This window comes from Eucalyptus grandis, chromosome 10 (genome assembly GCF_016545825.1).
Source record: "Eucalyptus grandis isolate ANBG69807.140 chromosome 10, ASM1654582v1, whole genome shotgun sequence".
NCBI classification, from domain to species: Eukaryota; Viridiplantae; Streptophyta; class Magnoliopsida; order Myrtales; family Myrtaceae; genus Eucalyptus; species Eucalyptus grandis.
In genome coordinates, this window is record NC_052621.1 from 4867146 (window position 1) to 4892993 (window position 25848).

General features: G+C 41.0%; 1 protein-coding gene across 1 annotated transcript; it reads left to right on the forward strand.

Annotated features, from left to right (window-relative positions):
* The first annotated feature begins 418 nt into the window (after positions 1-418).
* Positions 419-1746, forward strand: LOC104423424 (NAC domain-containing protein 90). Its single transcript, XM_039303302.1, has 3 exons — positions 419-599; positions 753-1060; positions 1306-1746. The coding sequence occupies exons 1-3, from the start codon at positions 446-448 to the stop codon at positions 1567-1569; spliced, it is 726 nt and encodes a 241-aa protein (XP_039159236.1). The 5' UTR covers positions 419-445; the 3' UTR covers positions 1570-1746.
* Positions 1747-25848: the final 24102 nt, after the last annotated feature.

Below are 25848 nucleotides of genomic sequence, written 5' to 3' on the forward strand. Positions count from 1 at the left end.
CTTGGACCTTGAGCATTGAATTTATAAATTATATCAAACCCTTTTATACTTCAAGTCATTGCCTTCCTTTTCGCAGCTAAAAATCGTCGGGGAAGAACTTCTGCGGAGAGGCGTTGGCCATTGCCCCCTTCACGTAACACACTGTGTCTAGTCCTTCACATAACCGCGTTGATGGTGCCATGAGTGCGAGAGTTTGAAAAAGGCACTAAGTCATCACTTCACTCGTCTTGGTCTCCTCTCTCTCCTGCACTCTCTCCTTCCATAGCCCTACGTCATCTCAACACATTCTCCTCCTACGCAGATCCCTATATATACATAGCTGACTTGCTAAATAGAACATCTTGCCACACCCAACTAACACTTCATCTCATCACAGTGTTCAACAACATAGAATCTTTCACCGCTGATCCAACTCGAAACCCTAGGACACACAAAACAACCAGACATGGAGTATCCGACAGGTTTCAGGTTCTATCCTACCGAGGAAGAGCTTATCTCGTTCTACCTGCACAACCAGCTTCACGGCCTTAAGCAAGACAAGATTCACCGTGTCATCCCAGTCCTCCACATTTTCGACACTGAGCCATGGAATCTCCCACGTAAGACACAATCCGCCTGCGCATGCACCCATTTCTTTCACATCCCCTACATAAATTAAATCGTGCACTGAAATTGGGATCTTGAATATTTCAATTGCGCATATCAGCAAACTTTCTTTTCCCCACATTTTCTCTGGTGAATTTGTGTTGCAGAGCTTGCTGGAGAGCTGTGCAGAGAAGACAGAGAGCAGTGGTTCTTCTTCGCACCCATGCAGGAGAGGGAGGCCAGAGGAGGACGGCCCAGCCGGAGTCTGGCCACCGGCTACTGGAAGGCCACCGGGTCTCCTGGCTACGTCTACTCACCTGACAACAAGGTGATCGGCGTGAAGAAGTCAATGGTTTTCTATGTGGGAAAGGCTCCCAAAGGACGAAAAACGCAGTGGAAATTGAACGAGTACAGGGCCATTGAACTGTCACCGACCAATCCCAATTCATCAAGCAGTAACATTTCTATTCCTAAGGTGAACGCGCTGTGTGAATTTTTGGACCTTTATTTCAATTATTCAAATATAGAAAGGATGAAATACCTCTGCGTGCATGACACCTAGATCATCCCATCACTTCGAATAATCGTTCTAGTTTAGATTTTTTGCCATTCCTACGCAGGTGCACACTCTGTCTTTAGTTTAGTTTCCACTTGAACTTTCTCAGAAATATGCAACAATCATTCTCTGCGTTTGCTTTTCTTGAAATAATATACTTACAGCTGAAGCGGGAATTTACGCTGTGTCGAGTGTATGTGGTATCTGGGACCTCTCGAGCATTTGATCGCCGACCACTGGAAGTGGTGGCTGGAGAGACAACAATCCAGGGGGGTGGCTGTGCTGCTAGCAGCGGAGGCAGAGGCGCTGGATGTGCAGATGTATCATCGTCAGGATTAGTAGCAGGCGATGTAGGAAGTTCCAATCAATGGGAGACGGCAAGTTTGGAAGAACCAATGTGGGATTGGGACCAGCTGAATTGGCTCTAACTTTATGTAGCAGTACTCCGATGATGAAGTGAGCTTCTCCGAATATCAATCTTTGTACGCTGATGGCCGATGTGTTGAAGAGCTTGAGACTCGTGGTTTGTAAGAAAATCATTTGATCAAGATTGAACACCACAGTCAATCTTGAACAAATTTTAGAAAATTAGGGTCAGTAAAATGTTGGAGCATCTTGTAAAATAATAAGGAATAAGTGAGATATTTGCTGTTATGTTTGTACATAGTTCGGTTGCATTTTCGCCCTGCACTCCATTTTAAAAAAGAACATTATTAGTAAAAAAATCATTGCATTTCCATTAAGTACTAACTCATGTAACATAATTAATAAATTAGTAGGATGGGTGTTTATATCAATATTCTTAAAGAGTAATTAAACATAACAATATTGCACAACTAAAAAGCAAATATATTTATGCATTCCATCTCATACTCTAGCTCTACCGTTTATTTTCTCATCAAAATGTCTGAAAGAAAGGATACACAATCATAAACGAGTAATAAGTGTCTTATATTTATTAGCACATGTGTGGTTATTCAAAGAAATATTAAAGGGTATCATGTATCTTTGTGTGACATTTCCCTGCAGAGTGAAGGATATGACCATGTACCTTGTAGCCATTTTATACTTTCAAACTTTTAAAACTTGGAACCTAGTCCTTAATATTTAAAACCCGTCCTAGAACTACTCAGCCATGCCAATTTTGTAGGTTCTCTTGCAAAAACACTAATTATGATGGTTCATATTGCATTATGTGCGCAAGTGTAATTGGATATTCTTCCAAGGTTTTTTTTTCGTTAGAAATTTGCTTTATGTCCTACTTGAATAAATGAGGAGAAGTATATAAGCGGAGGAATAGTTCCTATTACATAATCTGCGAAAATCTTTTGGACAAACCACTTACATTAATTTACTATCCAAATTCAAGTTTATAAAGGTAACTAGTAAAAAATAAATAAATTACACTACCTTTGTACCTTGTATAAGTCCAAAAGAGAATGTGAAGCTAAACCAAAGTATACACATAGTTCACTGATCCATATAATATACTAACTTTAGGTTTTCTCCTTGATTGAGGTCTACTTATCCCAAGTATTTATATATAAAAATATAGAAATATTGTATTCTAAATGAGTTCATATTATGATGACAATTAGTGCATATAAATTGCAATAATTTTTATTTAATTACTTTTTTTTGTCGATTTTATTGTAACTCTTACTCTTAGACTTTTGCCTTGCCTGCGCGCAGGTTGTGGGATTCGAAACCCACACTTGAAGGGATACAGGTCTATGGGGCATGAATAAGAGCATGATCAATTTTATTAATCAAATTGCAAGGAAAATTTCACAGTTCTTCCTGCAATTCATCAATTAGAAATGTAGGAGGAGCAAAAACTATATTCCATTCTATCGTTAATAAGATAAAGTCTCTAATATCTAACATCATCAAGAGTCTTATAAAAAATTGTGGATAATGTCACACCCCGAACCCCGAGCGCGCGCACATCCCACTGCGGTCGTTCAAATGCGACATTCCCAGGTAGTGTCGCCGACCCCATTCATTTATTATTGCGCAAGCGGAACATATTATAAAACCCCTGACAATAAAATACGGGATAGAAAAGCAGGAAACAATTTCACAACCAATCACTTACATAAACCAACGGAGTTACAGACAAAGGCCTACAGCCAAAAGTCTACAAAGGACCGGCTCTTAAAAATGAACTGTCCTACGACCTACAAGTCGGACACGCTCTCCAATCCTTATGACTTCACCTCTGCAACTCCTCAAGGCCAACCAAAGCTATCTGACCGCTCCGTCAACCAGGGACCTGAAATTTTAATCCCACAACCGGGATGAGACGATGTCTCAGCAAGTTCAACCCCCTAAACCCCTATTAGAAAGAAAATACGCCTCAGGTGGCCTAGCCACATCACACAGAAGACTTACCTCGCCTCAGCCTTCATCTGCAGGTTAGCACAATTTATATAATTCCACCACGTGAAATTTTAGTAACTCAACAACGAAGGCACAATCACATCATCATAACAATTCAACCACTTGGATCGTCTCAGCGATCAATCGACTCGGCCGATTACATGTCATTCTAGCAAATCAATCATTGCTCTCAATCCCGGCCTTATAGGAAGGTTTAACAATCGGGGCAATCACGGCCCCACTCACGCACGACCGTAATCAGGTGGTAATTCACGGCCTCATCAGGCACGACCTCTAATAGGTGGTTTATCACGGCCTCACTAGGCACGACCTCTCATAGGTGGTTTATCACGGCCTCATCGGGCACGACCTCTCATAGGTGGTATTTCACGGCCTCATCGGGCACGACCTCTTATAGGTGGTATTTCACGGCCTCATCGGGCACGACCTTTCCTAGGTGGTTTATCACGGCCTCATCGGGCACGACCTTTCCGAGGTGGTTTATCACGGCCTCACTGGGCACGACCTCTAATAGGTGGTCAATCACAGCCAATCTCCCATCAATTTCTACACTTAGGATTTTATAAAGAGTCCCTATATATCACAATCACACTCAATTTGCCACAACCAATCATCAATATCAAATTCTAAATACACAGCAGCGATCAGCACGAAATTATGGGAGAATACGGTTCCAAAATAATTTTTAGAATTTATTAAATAATTAAATTTATTCCGAAAATTAATTAAATAATAATATCCATATATTTCACGGCCCACACTCAATTTATAACATTCAATCATCAATTTCAAAATCCGACTACACAAAGAACGACCGCACGAAATTATGAGAATTTAAGGTCTCGACAAAATTTTCGGAATTTAATAAATAATTTAATTTATTCCGAAAATAATTAAATAATAATATTTTATTAATTTCGAATATTAAAATATTATTTAATTATTCAATAATTTCGAGATATTTAAATAAATCAAACAGCAAATTCCTTTTTGTCACATCAAGGTTTATACTAATATAAACACTCACTTAACCTTAAATTAAACACCATTTAAGTTAATCAAACACCTTAATATAATCTACACTTAAATAAATTAAACTAACCACCTAATAACACTTAATATAAACTAAGCACCCATAAAGCATCATTAACCGTCTAAGCGAGGTTTAGTGAGTTAAACTCACCGGATTAGCGAGCCGAGCGAACCAAAACGACGGGGACGACGCGAGGATCGACTTTCCTCAAAGCGGGCCGAGCATCCGAGCTCGGGAAGGCGGCCAAAACGGGCCACGAAGGGGTTGAGAAACCCATTTTCTGTCTTCTCGGTTCGCTGCTGGAAGGGGCGGAGATGGGCGGTTCGGGCGGCGGTTCGGGCGGCGGTTCGGGCGGAGAAACGGCGGAGGAAGGAGGTGGCAACTCTGGCGGTGACTCATGGCAGCTAGGGGGGGCTTCCGGCGACGTGCGGTGGCTCCAAACAGCAGCTGGACGGAGGGCTAGAGGCTCGGGGTTGCACGGGCAGCGGCGGGGCGGCGAGCCGGCGTGCGGGGCGACGCGCGCGAACGAGCGGCGAGCTGCGACGGCGAAGACGGTGTGCGAGCGGGTGGTCGGTTGGGCGTGAGAGCAGGCTGGCGAGTTGCTGGTTGATCTTCGCTCTTTGCCGGCGCGGCGACGGAGGGGCCGAGCGGAGGGAGAGAGACGGTCGCGGGGCTGGTAGGTGCGGGACGACGCGGCTGCACTGGCGGCTTGGCACGACGACGACGGACAGCGAGGGAGGAGGTGCACGGCTGGTCGGTCGACGGGCGGCTCCCCTTCGCCGGTTCTCTCTCTCCCCTCCTCTCTCTCTCCTTCCCAAGGTTGAAGATGAAGTGAAAGCCCACCTTTTCAAGAGCCAATCTCCACCGTCCATTTGTCAAGATCTCAACCCTTGGCCTCAACCACCATGACATCATCCTATGTCATCTTCCACTCACTCAAACCCCCTCCCATAACTTCTCCAATGGTTGCACTTTCATTTTCCGCCGGGTCCAATTCTTGTACATCCAATTTCTTCAATTTCCATCAATTCTCTTCCAATTGAGTTCAAATTGAAGTCCATAAAATTAATCCAATGTCACCACACTTCAATTCACATCTTCACTTGTCCGTAGAGCCATTAAGTCCCAAAAGCACGACCAAAAGCGGGCTTACTAATTTCTCGAGCCAAATTAGCCATACCTTGATTAATTTGCCGAAAAACTCGGCTTGTATGAAAAATCTTCCGAAGATGAATTAATGATCCTAAAACGATTTGTGACACACCCAGACTTCCAATTTCTAAATTCCATCTCAATTCCACTGTTAATTTCACTTTGGCACGATACTAGTACGGCCCAACCTACCGGGTAGCCTTTAGAAATTTTCATGCATTTGACCTGTGGTTGATCATCTCAAGCCACAATGTACATCTTTGAAACATTGGCGACTTTCGGTCGTTGGGGTAATCTCAAGGTTTCAAATACGAACACAGGGTACCCAATCGATAGAAAAGTCGGTCCAGTGTCGATCGACAAGGATTATGCGATCCGGTGGAATCACCCACACTCGATCACATGCCTTTGTCGAGTCGACCTATCTCCGGTCTCTAATCGATTTTTATTTGTGCCGTAATGACCCTTGCAGATTAGCTCGGTCGAAAGGTCGCTTCCTGGCCAAATTCTCGAGTCTGATGCATTAGAAACTCTTAACAGCTTCACCCGATAGACTAGCTTTCACATGAGTGGCCGACTCAAGGAAAAGAACTATATGCGTGCCAACGAAATGCCCGTCTCAATTTATTGAAAATAGAATCGGAAAATCGGGATGTCACAGATAAAATAAAGAAAAAAAAGAGAGAATGCCTTATGCCTTATGTCATATGTTCATGTGCATCAATTTGTGGATGGATCGTCTGGCTTGTGTGACTTGCATCACTTAATAAGTAAAGCCAAATTTAAGGTTTGAGAAATGATACTAATACTATCATTGATTTGAGTGTTCTCAAATAATTTGAGTGTTCAAAAAAAGAAAAAAGAAAAAAGAGGCATTGATTTGAGTGTTCTCAATATATTTTCCTTGCCTAAAAATCCCACTTGGCATTACTTATCATAAAATTGTTCGTCGTGGCTTGGAAAATGATATAATTAAAAGTGTACAGAGCACGTCATTTAATCGTTTTCCTGGCCTTTTGACAAAAAAAATAAATAAAAAATCTTTTTCCTTGCCTTATTTTGACAATTTGGGGCTAAACTAGGTTTGAGTCGACCTATACAGAGCAAGGGTTGCATCCGAATCAAACAGCAAAAGTGATGTTCTTACATCCACACAGAGTGAAATGTTTACTGCTAAACCATTTGTTTGGTCCGAATGCAACGCCCCATTTTCACGTTGTCTTCGTCTTCGTCTTCATCTCTCTCTCAAGTCAAGATGGATGATTTGCTGAGTTATTATTGGTTTTGATTTATTTATGAAAATAGTTTTGGCTTCTGCGTTATTTACTTTTGGTAAGAAAAACATCCTCTTATGGTTTTGTCTTGGATCTTTGGAGACTATTATTATCATTATTTTGTTTAGATGTTGGTGTGGGGTACTGACACTTGCGTAGTTTAGAATCTTGAACCATTTCATAATTAAGTTAATTTAGCTGCATAAATGTTGATTGTTCTGAATTCATTTTGTGCAAAATAAATTTTCTCAACGAAGATCTAAAGAACAAAAGGCATACCTGTATTAGTACTTGTACTGATAGTCTACTTCTAACTGGACAGGAGATAAAAATATATATTGTTAGATTTCGACCACAGCTATGTCTGCAAACTGAAGACAAAAAAGGGTTCTGTTAAAGTTTCAAAAGGAAAAAAAGTAAGGGGGATTTTTGCCCGGCAAAATGACGCAGGTTCAGGTTTAGCCTTAGAAGAATGCGGCGCCGGGAGTGCATGCGGGGCCAAACCAGTAGGCGATGATGTCGCTCTGTGTTGACGATCTGGAATCAAATGTCACTGATTCCCAGCTTTACAATCTGTTCAATCAGGTCGGCCAGATGCCTCGATTTTGTGTCTGTAGGAACCTGACCATGCGGCGACCGCTGGGCTATGGTTATGTTAATTATTGCGATCGGATTGATGCTGCTTGGGCTTTGGAGGTGTCGAACTTTATTCCTCTTAATGAGGAGCCAATTAGGATTATGTATTCTTGGCGCGATCCTAGTATCCACAAAAGTGGGGCTGGAAATATGTTCATCGAGAATTTGGACAAGGGAAATGACCTAAAAGCATGACATGGTGCATTTTCTACTTTTGGGAATATCTCTCTTGCAAAGTTGCTACAGATTCTCCTGGTCAATCAAAGGCAATGGCTTTGTGCCGAAACGTGGAATCTACTCAGAAAGCTGTAGAGAAGCTAAATGGCATTTTATTGAATGACAAGCTAGTATATGCAGGACAGTAAGAATTTAGTTGAAAATAGCTACTCCGCCACTCTTTTCATAAAGTTATGAGGATATCAATAACGATAGACGAATTGTGAAAGAGATCATCATCGATCTCACCATTCAATCTGATTTTAAAGTAATTCCAGAAGTTATAAGAATTCCAATCCAAACCAGTCTAATATTTTATTCGAAGCTTCCTTCTCTTCCTCATAAAGTATATCAATCAAATGACACGCTTTTTCAACAATTAGCTCATTCTTTGGTTCATGTGATAATTCTAGAGATAAGTGCGTGCCTTCAAGGAGGTCATCAGTCCTCTCTTTGACTTCATATTGACAGCAACACAACTCACAACACCTGAAGGCTTCCATGAAAGATCACTTGGAAGCTTTTCTCAAATGAAAATTCACCACTAACTAAAAACCGACATCGATTACTGCATGAGATGACAGCCTCGGCTGCTGCGTATGAACTTCTTGAATTTCTAGCGGCGAAGACCTCTTTGGAGCACTTGTTGGGTAAACTGATATTGGACTTGAACATGCTGTCATGGAAATATCTACACCGACTACTATGATGGTTAGCATTTGATTGATTAAAACATGTCTTCATTATACTCCCTCTTAGGTTTGATTTGAATTGCTTTAATTTGAACCGAGGGAAAATCTCTCCTCTTCTCTCTCATCCTCGCTATCTGGGGGAATTCATTTCTTTCTGATCTTTTTGTCTTGTGACGACACGACTATTGTTTTATTTGTTCAAGGTCTTCAGATCATAATAGCCTCCACCTCCCCACTTCCCTAGTATGACCAATAGACCTGATCATCATGCCTATAACTGGGCATGTTTCGATGATCACTAGAGACATCTGACTTTCAACACTTCATGGTCTAATAGTCATACGATATCAGTCAGCACAAGCAGCCAAGTAGGGCTTATACAGCGGAGCATCACAGGCTAATAAAAAAACCAGCAAATCTTCGATGAAAGTTCTACCGAGCAAGCTCGTGAGAAACTTTATTTGCAGAGTCGAGGGTTCTAGGAGAAAGATATTTACGAGCACTTAAACAATTCTTTTATATCTCGCCTTTGTTAATTCTTGTATAGCTTGTTGCCTTCTTGATATCATGGGGCCAAACTTTTTTTTTGGTAAAAAGTAATAGGTATGTAGACTTTTGCACAAAAAGCTATACAGAAGTACAGCAAAGGGAGGGGACCCGGCACCAATTCACACTCAGAAGGACAACAAATCCAAACGAGTGGGAGGGGCTGGGGCCAAGAGGAAGGAAAGAAGGGGGGGGAGAGCTGCAAGAGAGATACAATGCAGAAAAAACAGCAGCAAAGAAGGCCAAACAGCGGCCAAGGGCAAAGAGCTCACAACACAGTGGCCCGCACAAGGGAAAGAAATAAAGAGGAGAAGAAGAGGAGAGGCACCAAGAAGGGAAACCAGGCCGCAACAGGGCGCCAATAAGCAAAATCAATCAAAGATGGTAGGGGGGATGCCCCAACTAAGTTGAATCCTTCTATTGACAGCTTTACGAAGGAGGTCCTTTAAAGCCGGGAGGTATAATCTTTCATTGCGGAAGATAATGCTATTTCTTACTTTCCAAATGAGATAGCATAAGGCGCCAAAGGCAAAGCGAGCTAGGGATTGGTGGAAGGATGCATCAGAAACTTGAATTTTGCCCTTTTGAATTCTCTTCCATGGTTTCTTTTTTTCTTATTGAATTGGCCCACATGAATTGAAACTTGCCGAAACTTATTCACATCCAATATCATTGGGACGTTAAATTTGCATGTAGCACGCTAAAGTTTGAAAGCGGAATTCTAAGCAGGTTATTTAGAAGAATAGACAGCGATAGCAGGTGACATATTATATTTCATTCTAGATCTTTTGTTTGTAGACAAAATGATTGTTGATTGGATCCACCCACGTCCTTATGGAAAACTTTTGTACATCACTTATTTCCTTGTAAGTAACGGCACTAACAATTATGCTACATTTAGTAGTCAATATAAAGATAAGAGGATAAAGTCGGATATAATCAACCTATCCTGTGTCTGGTACCTGTCCAAAATCGGATAATTGAATATTAAAGAGATATAACCTGAATAAAATTATGTCAAGCAAGAGGTGGATAAAAGTAGATAGGATTTCTAATGCAGCCCATATTTAAGACCAACTCATTCAACCAAGAAGATCGGCACACATTCAAGATCGACAACACTCTCATTAAAAAGCCCCTCTTCAATAAGGCCTCATCTTTGACTTGCCATAAAGACTTTGTCATTTACCATGCATCGAACCTTGCATTAAGACTCTTTGGGAGAACCACAATTATTGGAAATATTGCACATTTAATAGCTTTTAGTTTATATGTAACTTATAGTTTCTAGGCTTGACTTTAGTCTCTTACTCTCTCGTATTTCTATAAAAGCTCGTCGAACCTCTATAAATTCGAGACTGAATTTGATGAATGAAAACTTGCCTAATGCAATTATCTCGAACCTTGAAGAGTTCAAACTCCCTTTGAAAACCAAGAAGAGTTTTCACTCCGTCTTTGAAGAGTCGCTTCTTCTAAAGCCTGCATCCTTAAAGAGTTGCAGCCATCAATCTTGAAGAATTGATGCTATTTTGATTTCCTTGGAGGCCTAGAAGAGCCACCATTGAAGTTTCTGTCCTCTTTTTCATTTAGCCCATTCCTGTTTTGTCCATTTCCATCAAAATTCGACAAGTCTACAATGCTTATCTGAGAAAAACTAAAAACACAAAAGTTGTAGATCTTTGAGCCTCTATTCTTTTGGCTTTGGAATGAGGTTATTTTGATATGTATTCAAAGTTATGCCCATTTTCCTGAGCTTGCGTGGAATAGAAATTTCTGCTTGATTTTGTAATTAAGTTTTCATACGTGTGAGTCATTCTCCCAATCCTATTGTTTGAGTAGGTGACCTTGGGCTGCATCAATTCCTAATATCCATAACATAAAGGTTAATTTTCTCAAATAATAAAATTGTTAAATTAATAAAATTAAATTAATGTTTGAGTATATATAATATTTGTATTCTAATATAAAAATTTCAAAATAACAAAAAAAATCAACAATTTTGTTTTTATTTAATCCTATTTTATTTATATATTCAAATTTATTTCTATCTTATGATATGAATTCCATATAGGTAAATATATATTTAGTATTTATATTTATTACATATTTTGGATATATTAGTATATTTTACTATTTAATAAAATTTTATTAGAATCGACGGAAGGGGAAAAAAGAATTAGAAAAAAAGAGAGGGAAAAACAATAAAAATGAAGTAGGCAAAAGTATTGTAAAAGATTCTTCCAATTTTCGTTTGTGTAATTTCTAAGTTTATTTACACCGATATGTTATCCGGAGCAAACAATGAATATTATAAGATGTAAAAATATCTAGCTTTATTGCTATAATTCATCAAAAAGTAGATGTGATGTATTAAAATTCTTGAAATTTCTTATCAAATTTAGTTTTATCTTGACTAGAAATCCAGTCGACTAAACGCAGCCTATGTGTTTGCTTCACCATTTTCTGTTTTGTTTTGGTTAGTGTTTCCTTCACCATGTTAACAAAGCCAAAATTGCTTGTACGGGGGGGCACCAAAAACATGAGTCAATCTTTTTCTCTCTGGTTTCCCTCTCTCATCCATTTTGCGGACGTAGCATTGGTTGTTATGAGGTGATTTCCCTGGCCAAAATACTTCCACATTGCCTATTTGCATTTATTACCTATGATGCTTTTTGATTTAGGTGACTGAACTACTGCGGCAAGCTATGGAGATTGGAGATCGGTAGTTCTGGTGTAGTTAATGTGGAGCACTTTCTCCCATTTGGCAGATGGTTGAACCCATGCAGTTGTCACACCAATTAAGAGTTGCTGTTAATTTTCATGTATCGGGAGATAGATAAGATTTTAATGTTTTTGGCCAAGATTTGTGTTTGAGGAACATGAAAGAGCAGAAACGCCATCGATTCCTCTCCGACATCCTGGTAATAGTTTCTTTCTATAGAGAATCGAGACTAAGTTGTGCGGTTGGATTCTCTGGCCCGACGGACAGAATTTAATTGAAGATTTCATGTTGAACGTGATACTGAGTTGATTATTACTAGATTCTCGTGGACAGCCTATCAATAGGTTTTGGAGGAGGCAAACCCTTCCTAGATTCTCTCAAGTGAATAACAATCAAGATTCAGGTTTGTCTAATCGACATCTAACCTCATAGAGCGGGATTGCTCTTAGCTCTGCTACTTTTCTACGCAATTTCTTGTTGCGATAAGATGTTGAAGAGATTTGTCCTGTTTTTGGTGATGGTGTGTTTTTGATTGGCTTTCGTTCTGTGGTAGATTGTGCTTTTGATTGCATCCGTTCAACATAGTTTTTTTATTTGTGATACTGGCATCCAGTTGATTTCACTTTTCTTGCTTGTCGTGGAATGAAGTGCAGAATTATTGTTGTTCAAGGCACAACGGACAAGTAAGAATACATGTAACAAAGATACCATGTCACCAATCAAACGTCTCTGCTCCTCCTGATTTCGGACGTAGAACGGCAACAAATGCAATGTGTCATGAAAGCAAGAATACTTGATTGGTTGGTTGACCATGTTATAGCGGCTTAAATATCAACAAATTCAATGTATGATGCACTTTCTCTAGTGGACAATTACCTCTGCGGTGTTCATGGACTCTCTTTTTCTCCGTGTAGGATGATGTCTGTTGACCACGCTGACGCGACTTCAATTTCAAGTGATGCTTGAGTAATACAAATGAAAGTCATCATGACTAGGTGGAAGATTGCTTACCTAAAGCAATAGCTCATCGGCGATGTCCTCGCCCCAACTGACACTTTTGCTTTGCCTTTTTCCCTCCCTTCGGATATGTAACTGCTGATACTATGGCGCGTAAATATGTCATTACTGAAGCATTACTGAGGAAAGATCATTTGGTAACACAGCTATAAATGATTGAAGTTGCTTTTGTGGATAAATTTGTCAAGTTACATACACGTTGTGGCCATGTGCTTGGGTTCATGTTGTTAACTGCTCATATCATGTGGTAGCTTACTAATTACTGTTATTCCATTTGTGGCCAGCAACTTTTGTGGAGTTTGCTTTCAAATCTTTTATCTATGATCTGCTCCCAAAATGAAGATTACACGTCAAATTTGTCAATGCCCTGTCGATGCACCTCTTCCGGGACCATAAACGTAGCTGCACGATGTTCATAATTCCATTGCAGTTTTTTGTGGATTGTACATCCTTATCACGATCACTGATATCCTTTACCCGTACATTTTCATGTTGATTTATCTCTTTATCTTAACCATAAAGACTCTCTCTCTCTCTCTCTCTCTCTCTCTCTCAACATGCAAAACTCACGTTCATCTCTAAACTGATTGAGTTTTGTTGTCAATTATGGATAGTTCTGCGATTGGATGACTGTTGTCTGTTATTAGGCAATCCACTTAGTACCATGTTCATAATGGGAATGAAATTCAAAGTAACTAGTTAAGACAGGGTGGAAGTGTTGGAAGTGCGTAGCAAAAGCTTGAAGCCCTGATACCTTCACTTGGGGAGAAGCCAAGAGAGAGTCCAAGTCTGAACCCGTCAATGTATCAAGTTGAACCCACTTTCACCCAAAAATTTAAGTCGATGAGTTATAAGCCAACTAAGTTATATTAATTGTTCTATATAATAACAATTCTTTGATGTGGGATCCCTATAACACAAGTTACTTACATGTGCATCCTTACAATCTCCCCCTCACGTGTGAGTTTAGTGTTAGGTTTGCTTTCTCTTAATTCAAGCATCCTTCTATATCAACTTATCTCAAGTTAAATCCTTACGGGCCCGCATTGCTGCATAACAACGTGTACCTACTTGGAAATCACAACCATGAGTCTGATACTATTTGGTGGGAGCACCTAGCAGAAGTCCAATACCTTTGCCTAGGGAGATTGTCAAGAGAGAGCCGAAGTCCGAGTTCATCAATATATCTAGTTAAATCCACTTTCACTCAAAAGCTTAAATCAATAAGTTATGGACCAATTAAAATATATTAATTGCTCTATACTACATCAATTCTTTAATGTGGGATCCTTCTAACACAACTCATTAACATGCGCATCATAATAGGAAGGGCAGTAGATTGCGAGCGGGGTGAGGCCATTTATCTGTCTTGTACGCATTGATCGATTAGTCATAGTTGCGGCTGGAGTCTCTTGCATGTTCTAGGAAGGTGGGTTGTTCCCCTCGGGATGTTCACTTTGCACATGGACACTCCAAAACCATACTTTTAAATGGGATGAGTAGTAATGGTTCTGGCCGTGTGAATCCAAGTTGTTTTTTACAACACATTACAGTGCTCTTTATGGATTAATCGATATCGACGTCCTGAAACTCTCCTAATTCGACAATGACGTCGTATGTTGTAGAATATGATGCGAGCATTCACCGGATGCATGTTTAAGATTGTCCCTCCTCCTTGAATGTCTCTCTTTTGTTTCATATATCCATCTCAAGTGTGGGATCTCTAAGACAGTGCTGTGATACGGAAGCATTTGTAGTTGGTCAGTCTTTATATGCGGTTAAAGCCCTCCTTGCTAGCTGTTCTCAACTGAAGCTTCCCTGCGAACTCCTGTTGTTCTGAACATGATTTACGTTGAACCATTAGTCAAGGCTTTGAAGGCAAAACCCATGAAGTCAGCCAACATGGCTTGTCCATTGAAGTGATTGATGTCCGAGACTTTTTAGGGTTTCTTGTGGGGTCAATGAAGGACTTTCAATTCCCTTCAAGCAGTGTCGCTCTAGAAAAAGGCGTTTCACTTTTGTCATCCGTGAAAGGACATGAAGAACATGAAGGGCGAACGCAGTGAGTAAGCGGAAAGCCGAGAAATCTCCGTCGTGTCCGGATCGAAGGTAGTTCTCAACTACCTAGGCAAAGTTCAAACAAATTCAAATACAAAAAAATAAAATAAAATAAGGAAAATGGTACATTAGTGTAGAGACAACCCAAATCATTTCGGCCTGGTCCGTAGAAGCCTTAATCATTGTATCCATTTTGACCCATACCTCATTGTCATAAGAGAGTATCTTTCAAGACGGTCACATCACATAACGAATATGAAAAATTCACACATGATAAAGTTGAGTTTTGAGATTTAAATGTAGAAGTCAATAGGAATGCATATAAGATGGATAATTAGATTAATCGTTGCATTCGCTCATTACTGTTGACATCTAAATTTTGATTAGGTTTTTAATTAGGTCTTAGTTTCTTTATTTATGTATTTTTTTTCCTTTTTTCAAATTAAAAAACAAATAACAAAAACAACAAAAAATAAATAAAAACAAAGAAAACAAAAGTCGCCCGTCGGGCTGGGCCTTCGAGCCCAGCCCCTCCTTTTCTCGCGCGGGGCCCCACGGCCTAGCACGCGTGACCCGGCTTGGCCCTCTCTTCTCTCCTCTTGTCTTCTTCCTCACCTTTTGTCTTCTTCCTCCATGGATGAGCAACATGTGTAGGGAGCTCTGACACGCGCAATGCTAGACGAAGAGATGGTGGGCTATGTAGCATTGACACGGACAAGCGACACGCGACACGACACGACACGACACGACACGACACGACACGCCACGCCAACACGTCATTTCTAAAAAAATAGAGAATTTCGACATGTTCCGACACATTATATATTAAATATATATTTTTCTATATAAATACAAAAATAAATAATAATAAAAAGAGCATAGAATTACTTTATACTAAAAATATTAATCCAACATTTTTAAATATAATTCATTGTTTTAATTTGATAGAGAATAAATAGAAATTCAAAAATTGCAAACACAAAAGAGTAAATTTGAAGGAACATGTCTTGTTTTCGCACATTCGTCGAGAGATTGATGAGATTTCTTATAGTTCCAAATGGAGTTCGGAGTTCATGATATAGACGGCTTGGAGCTCCTCTGCAACATAAGGTTCAAGAAAAATGAAAATCCAGGATAAAAACTCTCGAACAACCAAAAGAAAAGGAAATAACTAAATTCGCCATGGAAAATGTGAGAGATAACTCACAAGCCAATGACATAGACCAAAAGAGATAACTCGCAGGTGACGCCTATAAGAGGCGGAAAGAAGCAAAAAAAGAAAAAAATCACAACTTCAAGTCGGAGCAACGTCGGCGAGAAGATGGCCATTCCATCGTCACTCACGGGAAGGTCAAAACTTATAAGTGAGAAACTTGAGAGTGAGAATTTTCTTCTTTCCCCTTTATTTTTGTTATTTTCATTATTTTTTCATATATTTATATTTTGACCCCTAAAATATTGAAAATTATTAAAATTGACCCTGTGCATGTTGGAATTGCGTGTCGGAATTTCGGACTCATGTGTCGGAGAGTGTCGGACACATGTTGAAGTGTTGGACATGACACGAAAGCTTCCAGAGAGTGTTGGTGCTTCTTAGTGGACGGCAACGTATGGTGTGACAGGTGGAGAAGACGCCTCTTCAATGTAGTAGGTGGCCTAGCTAGAGCCTTCGAAGGGATGCCGGTTCAGCCGGCAGAGGTCGCTCGGAGCGCAAAGGACTGGCAGTCCGAGCACCTCCGTCGACTGGCCTCTGTGCCTATAAATAGAGCGTCGAAGGGGAAGGTGAAACACACACAAACCGCGAAGGATCGAGGGCTGCAAGTTTCAAACCTCCGACTGAGAGACTTCAGGGGAGGCCCGAGGACGAGTAGGCTGAGATTGGAGGTCGGCCAGAGTGAGGGAGGCAGTTGCAAGAGAGAGAAGGCCAGAACCGAGGAGGGAGAAGGCGTTGTAGACGCTGCTCGACGCCGTCGCCTCAGAGGCTCCTTACTGCCGCCCTGAGCTGTGCCCCGATGTCGTTGCCACACCAGATCTCGCAGAGCCGTGCCCTGACGCCGCCGCACTAGTTCTCGCCGTGGGTTGTGTCGTCCTAACCACCCCTCGATGACCAGTCATGACTCCTGCTTATTGCTGCCTTGTCACCATCACTGTTCGCCGCCTCGTCACACTGTTGCTGCAAACAAGTAATAGTAGCCATCGCCACTGCCGGTCGCATTGTTGTTGTTGTCACATCCCCCCTCTTGAACCCTAGCCACCACCAAGTCTCGGTCTCAGCGGGCTGGAGCCTTCCCCGCATCTCCTGTTGCCGTGCCACGGGTCCCGTCGCTGATCCAATTGAGCGGTTGGCTGCCAGCTGCTGGCTGCCAGCTGCTACGTCACCGCTGTTGGACGCTGGGTTGCCGCTTGATTAACCCCCCTAACCCTTTGATCGCCGCAGTTAGACAGGGGGAGAGAGGGTCGTGAAATCGGGTTGAGCCCGGGTCGGGCACATGACCCGGTGCTCTAGGGTTTCGTCGAGTCGGGTTGCGTCGTCGGGCCGAGCGTCTAGGCTAAGCAAACATGGGCCTAGGAGGCTGCGAGTTCAGCCCGCATTTCGGGCCCATTCGAGCCTTCCTAGGCCTATCAGGGCCGGTTGTGTAACCCGGGTCGGGCTAGACCCGGAAGTTCGACTTGGAGCATTGTTATAATATTATAATAATATTTTAATTAAAAAAAATCGAAAAATAATTTATTTTCCAGAAAAATAAAAAATAAAAAATAGTCCACATTTTCCCAAAAAAAGCCAAAAAGACTTATATTTTGAAAAATACTAAAGAAAAAAAAATCCAAAAATCCCTTTTATGTTAAAAAAATAGAAAAAGGCCCCAAAAAATGTTTTTCCTCTACAAATACATGAAAAACCCCTCGAATATCCAAAAAACCTTAGGATTTAAACAAAGATTAGGTACCAAAAGGGCATTAGTGATTAACTAGTATAATCAAGTCCCTGATCCTAATTTTTCTGGTTGCGCAGGAGTGAGTATTTTTCCTGATACTTCGCTTGGGTTTCTAATTGACCCACTCCAAATTGATTAGTGGCAACTCCTTTTTAATTAACCTACATATTAAAATATCGAACCGTCAAGTCATAAATTGGTGGACTTGGGAGAGCCTAGGCTAAGCCTAATAGACCTAGTCGAACCATTAGCCTCTAAAGGTGCCCGCCCCAATCTGGCGCTGAGAAAAAAAGAGGTCGCAACAGCTTGGCGACTCCGCTGGGGACACTTGATGACTTAGGTTGTTTTATCTTGTTTAAACACTTTACTAACTTGTTTTTGTTTTTGTTTTGTTTTTGTTTTTTGTTTTTTGTTTTTATGCAGGTTAGTAGCTTAGAGGTTTATTTTTCAGAATATTTTGTGATTATAAACTGTTGTGCATGACCTCCCGTGGCGGTGGCGTCGTTGGTCGAGCATTGGTTCCTTTCACGAGAGGTCTGGTGTTCGATTCGCAATGTTGTCAAGCAACTTGCCCAGGGCAGCAAGGGTGGTGGTGACTCTACCACTCCTCCAGGGTTTACTTCGCTGCGAAGCGGCGCATGGAAGTTCCTTGGGTACCAAAAAAAAAAAAAACTGCTGTGCATGCTTTACTGTTTTAGCACTACACATGGCACAAACAACCTGACCGCCGGACTTGGGCCACTATAGGATATTTAGGATGGTGTTAAGAAATATATGACCTTGAATGCGAGACTGTGATGTAGATGTTGCCTTTCTTTTCTCTGAATTTCTTTAAATAGAGCCGAGGTTAAGAGGGTATGCTGCCAACGCGAGATTGTGATAGGTAGACACCCTTTTAATTTCAACAAACCTTATTAGTTAGAAAAAGGAGCCACACATATCATGCGCATGTCTATGTGATTGTCATCAATTTTCTCGCGTGAAGAATTTTTTTTTTTTTTCGCGTACTTTTCGATTCTCTTACGTTCTTGTATATATAAGGGATAGAAGTCTTTTTCAAAATATGTTGCAATTCATGCTTTCTTCGCCTTTCAAATTGAATATCTTTTTAGTCCACGCTAACATGTCACATGCCCTTTTTCAATCCATGCTTAGGAAATCCTCTACCTTTTCATGAATAAACAAAAAGAGTAGGACTAGGTCGTCATCATGGACTGACTCCCTATCTACGCATTGTCTACAAACATGCTTGTTTATTCATGGCCAAGTAATCATGGAACATCAACGTTCGCCGATCCAGACTCGCTTAAAAGCGAGAGCAAGAATGGCTGAAGAGAATGTACCAAGTAGTGTTGCGGTCATGGAAAGTGAAATGAAGCAAGTTTTTAATGTGCTTCAACAACTCTCAAGGCAGATAGACTCCATCCAGAGCAAACTTACTCCCACCTCAGCCTTAATCGAGGTATTGTTACCACAATCCTCCATCAGGGGTGATCAAGGTGGAGATACTGATGATAACATTCCCGAATTAGAGGATGATCCGCACCAAACCGCGATTGAGAAAGCTAAGCTAGATAGTTTGTCTAAAATTGAGCATGACAAACATCTCAAAAAGCTTGAGGAGAGATTGAAACAACTGCAAGACCTTTAAGATCCTACTCTAATGGACCTCTCTATTTATTCCAAAGTCACAATGCTAGAAAAATTCAAAATGCCTGAATTTGAAAAGTATGACGGCACGACTTGCCCAATGACTCATTTGCAAATGTACTTAGTTCGGATGGCCCAACACGCCAATAATGCACCCTTGATGATTAAGTTGTTCCAATCAAGTCTAGTGGGCCCTGCCCCGAGATGGTACATCACGAAGAACATAAACCTCCTCGAAACATGGAGCAAAGTGAATGAGGCATTCCTCAAGCAGTATGAATTCATAATGGAAATTACCTCTTCTAGCGAGGATCTTGAGCGTATCGAGAAGAAAAAGTATGAATCATTCAAAGAGTATGCCATTAGATGGAGAAATCTAGCTGCCCAAATTAGTCCCGAACCAACCAATTTTGAGCTGAGAAATATATTTATCAAAACCCTCCCTTACAAGTATCGCAATCGAATGGTAACCATGATCACCGAATCGTTTAATCAACTCATTCTAGTAGAGGAGCAAATCAAGATAGGGTTGAAGGATGGTTGGCTCACTGAACTTGCACCCACGGGAATGCTCAGCATGAAGAAAGACAAAGAACCCCTAGTAAATGTCAATGGGACCTATAATCATCCTCCAAAGACAAGTGTAGGACAACAACAGACCACCAGACGTTAGTCGTCCCAGTGTTACAGCAACATGAGACAATTTACTCCACTTCCCGAATCACCATCACAAGTTTTGGCAATCCTCCGGAATAATAACCTCCTCTCGACTGAGTTAAAGTGACCAAACGCCAAAAACTTCTTCAACTATAACCCGTCCAAAAAATGCGATTATCACATGGGAGAAGTGGGGCACTCAACTAATGAGTGCTTCGCCATTAAGAGTCGAATACAGAACTTGTTAGACACTAAAGCTTTCTCATTCCAGAGCAATCCGCTCCTTGATCACACCGACAAAGTAAACCCGATATTCAGTTCTGAAGTCAGTTGGATCAGAAATGTCAAAGCACATACCGTTGACATTTATCAATGGTCGGTAGAGGTCGGGTATTATTCAAGCAATGAAGTACCACCCTTAACAATAAAGAAAGAAGGGCTAGATGACATTACCACCATGTTTGGAGACCTTTTCATGGGCATTATCGACGAAGGACCGTTAGGGGAAATAGGTGCAGGCCCGCTTAAGTAGAACCCTTTTTAATTTCCTTGCATATTTCCCTACATGGGAAACCTGTACATTTTTCTTAAGTTTGACTTGTTTTGTTTTCAACATCAGTTCCACTTGAGGAACTAATTTTTGAAATCACTATTCCAAAATGTAAATCCACCTATTACTAAATAAAATTGAAGACATTTTGAGGGTATGAGGAGACACACCAAACCAATCCAGTGATGTTATCCAACCATGAAAAGAAAATACAATCCGAAGAGAATACTAAGGGCTGGGTTCCCTCTTGCTTCCTCCCTACAAATACATGCTTTTGAAAACAAAAATATTTCATTACCAAAAGTTTTTGACTCACTCACTTCGTGTCTCAGAATATCATCTCCTTTGACTTAGTGTGACAGGAGGCATTTGAAGCTGGCACATCATATGAACTCGCCAAATTCAAAGACACCATTCTAAGAAAGCGGGGGCAAATAGAAATGATCATCCCGCTTCAAAAAGGGAGACGAAGGATGGGGCGAAATAGGCACATGCCTAATATCAAACTTGAAGCATGCATAATATGATAGCTCAAGGTGGGACATCACGAGTTCATGGGACTTCCAACTTTGACGAGCCAAGAAGCATAGGATTCCATGTAAACTTGGGGTACATGACTTTGCCCAATGTTGTTAATGTTCATGCAATTAAAAGCATAAGAAAAATTCCACAAAAGGAGGGTGTTGAAGATGAATCAACAAACATTGATCATGCATACATAGCCGCAAATGAGGATGGCCAATCAAAAGAGACGTTGAATTGTGCCAAGACCAAAGGTTGTCATTAACATTAAAATATCTCTAGGAGTCAGCAAATACAAACTCTAGGGAAGGGTAACTTGATATCGTTTCCAATACTCCCTCTCTTTAAGCTTGCTTTTGACATATTTTGCCTATCGACAAGAAGCATCGGGATTTCAAGAGCCAAACTTCATGGTCGGGTTCAGCAAATCAATATTGGCCAAGCTAGTAAATCAAATGACCCGTATCGAATTCACCTGACTTCGTGTAAAAGGACATGTCATCCATATGCCAAATAAGGAGAATAATTGACTTGACGAAATAGGAGATGTAGGACTTCGTGTCCTCCTTGTACTCCAGGTCCACTCAATCACCTGCAAACCAGGGATCACCTGACTACATATATATATATATATATGTATGTATGTATGTATGTATGTATGTATGTATGTATGTATGTATGTATGTATGTATGTATGTATGTATATATACAACAAATCAATAGGAGGCATGACAAACTCTCCTAAGCAAAATGGCGTTATGAATATCACCATAGCAGATGACAAAAACTCGTCTGGCCTCAATTCATACTTAATTTTGGCCTTGTTGATTGATCCATTTTTATCTTCTCTCCTACAGGGGCAAAAGTAGAAGCACTCATCAGATCGATGATCAGATTCCCAACCCCGGCTGATCCTTCTTGTGTCATTTCCTTACTTAATAGGATAACCCATCGACACCCATTTGTGAATAATCCTTTTGATTTTCAAAATTTAATATATTTGGAAACACCATTATGTTAACCCCTAAAGTTGCCAATAAGATATTTTTTGAGCAAAAACCATTTGCTTTAAGAGTACAAGCTCCATCATATTTAAAATGTTGCATGCCATTTCCAAATGAATTGTCCATGATGATTTTGTCTGTCTAAATCACCGATTTCACTAGGGATTATTAGAATAGACAACTAAGTGAAGAATACAAGATTGATTGAGGATGCTGGATGAGGCGTGTTAGAATGATGAAAGGCAAGCCATATCCTACACACAGTCCCCTATCTATACACTTGTGAGATGAGTGCAGAAGATTCTATAGCTGCAGAGTAAATAATTCTCTTGTGAATGGTATGATAACTAAAAAACAGTGAGAGGCATTTCATTGCTCACCCCCTTTGAGCCGTATACACTTTTCGTCAAGAACCACCCTCACACTGGGGCAGATTGGAGGCCAAGTAGCATCATAAGGTGAGAAGAGGGATAGAAATTTTATTGTTCACACTTGCATCAATCTTCGGGTGTCTTTATTGCATATGAACATTCGCGTTAATTTAAGTGCCATAGAATGATGAAGAGCAATTATTTCTCTACGCACTTGTATTCATTGTACAACCCAATTGAGTCTGTAATTTCACCCTCACATGGAGGCAAAACAGAAGTTACTGCCATTCGAGCAGCATAATTAGCAGCGTCGGCAAAAGATGAAGACTCAACAGTCTAACAACAACGTTTGCTTAAACTTGCTTAGATAAGTTCCTCAAGCAACAAGAATGAAAAAACTAGGGGCATGAAAAAGCAGTGTACCAAGTAAAAGCAAGGTCAATGCCAATATATGAGAAAAAACTAGAGGCATGAAAAAGTAGTGTGCCTAGTAAAAGTAGGGTCAATGCCCCTAAACAATAAGTACAACCATTTGTATTCCCAAGAGAAATTTCTGTTGTGCTTCGATTACTGGAGCCTCCATCTGACAATGAGAAGAAAGACTAGTGACAAATGCCAAGACAATCACCAGTTCTCACCCTTTTATACATGAGTCAAACCTACATTGCGTCCCATTGTAAAAGTTTATTCAGACTAGGGCACTTCAATTAATGTAGGATTTCATATGTCTATAAGCATTGCTCGAAGAGGTACGGGTAAGATTATTCTCTCTCTTTTTAGCGAACTCTTGACTGGCAAACCCAGAGATGATCATGCGGCATCTTTTTCACAGAGTCGTGACATTGATGGTCCCCTTGGATAGGCCATCGACCGAGCCAACATTACGGTCCCCACAAAGACCTCTCACATTGGTAAAGTCGTATTGCTTGCGAGAATACTTGGACCCCTGCTAACGTGATGACAGTGAGATAGTGTGGTCCTTATAAATCATGCATCAATGGTCAAGATAATATAGCATGTCCCTTGAGAGTGAGCAGAAAGTCCTTTCAGACCGAAAGTCCCTCATCTAGCATGCTCAAGAAGTTTACATTCTAAATGAAGATTGTCTTTCAAAATCTTCCCCAATGAAATTCGGAGGATGCAAAACTGACAAGATTGTCATGCATGAATTGCATTTAAATTCATGAATTTACGGCATATATAATCATGTGTGCATACTATGCAAATAGTAGACATACTTTCAGAGAGAAGAGATGTCATCAGGTAAGCATGTCTTTACCATTATTTCAAAAAATCCTATCTCCGAGTACCTACCATTGTCTAGGTACTCACTCTTCTTGACACTCGACCCATTCGAGTTGTCCTCTGGGCTTAAATGCTTGTGACTATCCAAGTATCACATTGTCTTTAAGTACTGGCCACCGTTCGGACACTCCATTTTCTTGACACTTGACTTGTTTAGGTTGTCCCCATAGTATGGATACCTCATGACTACTCAAGTATCCCATTATTTTCAAATACCTACCACCCTCCAGGTTTTCTAGCCTTTCCAAGCACCTATGGCCATCCAGGTAAGTGCCATGCCACATTCGAGTTTATGTTGCCAGGAGGTGAGAGACCTTCACGAATATGCGAGGCACGTCCTCGATATCCCACATACCAGGAGGTGAGAGACCTTCACGATTATCTCAGGTACGTCTTTTATATTCCATTTACCAGGTACTCTTTCAATGCCTACGAACGTCCAGACACATTCCAGAGTTTGTACTTGTGATTATCCAGGTACCCCTTCAATGTCTGCAAACAACCAGGTATCCTCCAGGTTAGTACTTGTGAAATATCCGGGTACTCTTTCAATAGTTGTGATTATCCAAGTACCCCTTTCGATACTTGCAAGCAATCAGGTATTTTCTAGCATCTAGTACTTGTGATCATCCAGGTACCCCTTCAACGCCTGCGAATGTCCAGGCACCCTTCAGAATTCGCACTTGTGATCATCCAAGTACCCCTTCAACGCTTGCAAAGGCCCAAATATCCTCCAAGTTAGCACTTGTAAATATCCAGGTACTCTTTCAAATGCTTGTAAATGTCCAGGTATCTTCCAAATTGATGCCCTGAGAAAGGTCAACGCATCTCCCGAGAAAGGTCGGGTACCATCTGGTGTCCTTGAGGAAGATCAGACACCAACAAATTGATGCCTTGAGAAAGGTCGACGCATCTCCCAAGAAAGGTTGGGTACCATCCAGTGTCCTTGACGAAGATCAGGCACTAACAAATCGATGCCTTGAGAAAGGTCGGCGCATCTCCCGAGAAAGGTCGGGTACCAACCGGTGTCCTTGACAAAGGTCAGGCACCCCACAAATCGATGCCTCGAGAAAGGTTGGCGTATTTCTTGAGAAAGGTCGGATACCAATCGATGTCCTTAACAAAGGTCAGGCACCTCACAAATCGATGCCCTGACAAAGGTCGGCGCATCTCCCGAGAAAGGTCGGGTACCAACCGGTATCCTTAACAGAGGTCAAGCACCCCATAAATAGATGCCCTAAGAAAGGTCGGCGCATCCCTTGAGAAAGGTCGAGTAAATAACTTATTACTTTAAATAGGTGACCAAAGAAAGGTTCGGGTCCTAGATGAACCACCTGTTCGCTCTAATAGGTGACTAAAGAAAGGTTCGGGTCTTGGAAAAGCGATTCCCCATCAAGGTGACCGAAGAAAGGTTCGGGTCTTGGAAAAGCGATTCCCCATCAAGGCAATTGAAGAAAGGTTCGGGTCTTGGAAAAACAATTCCCCATCAAGACGACTGAAGAAAGGTTCGGGTCCTAGAAAAAACACTTATTACTCTAACAGGTGACTGAATAAAGGTTCGAGTCCTGGAAAAGCGATTTCCCATCAAAGCAACCGAAGAAAGGTTTGGATCCTAGGCAAACCACTTATTGCTTTAAACAGGTGATTGAAGAAATGTTCGGGTCCTGAAAAAGTAATTCCCTATCAAAAAAGGTTCGGGTTTTGGAAAAGTGATTCCCCGTCAAGGCGACTGAAGAAAGGTTTGGGTCCTAGATAAATCACTTATTGCTCTAACAGGCAACCGAAGAAAGGTTTGGGTCCTAGAAAAGCGATTCCCCATCAAGGCGACCGAAGAAAGGTTCGAGTCCTAGACAAATTACTTATTGCTCTAAACAAGTGACGAAGAAAGGTTTGGGTCCTAGAAAAGCAATTCCTCGTTAAGGCGACCGAAGAAAGGTTCGGGTCCTAGATAAACCACCGGTTC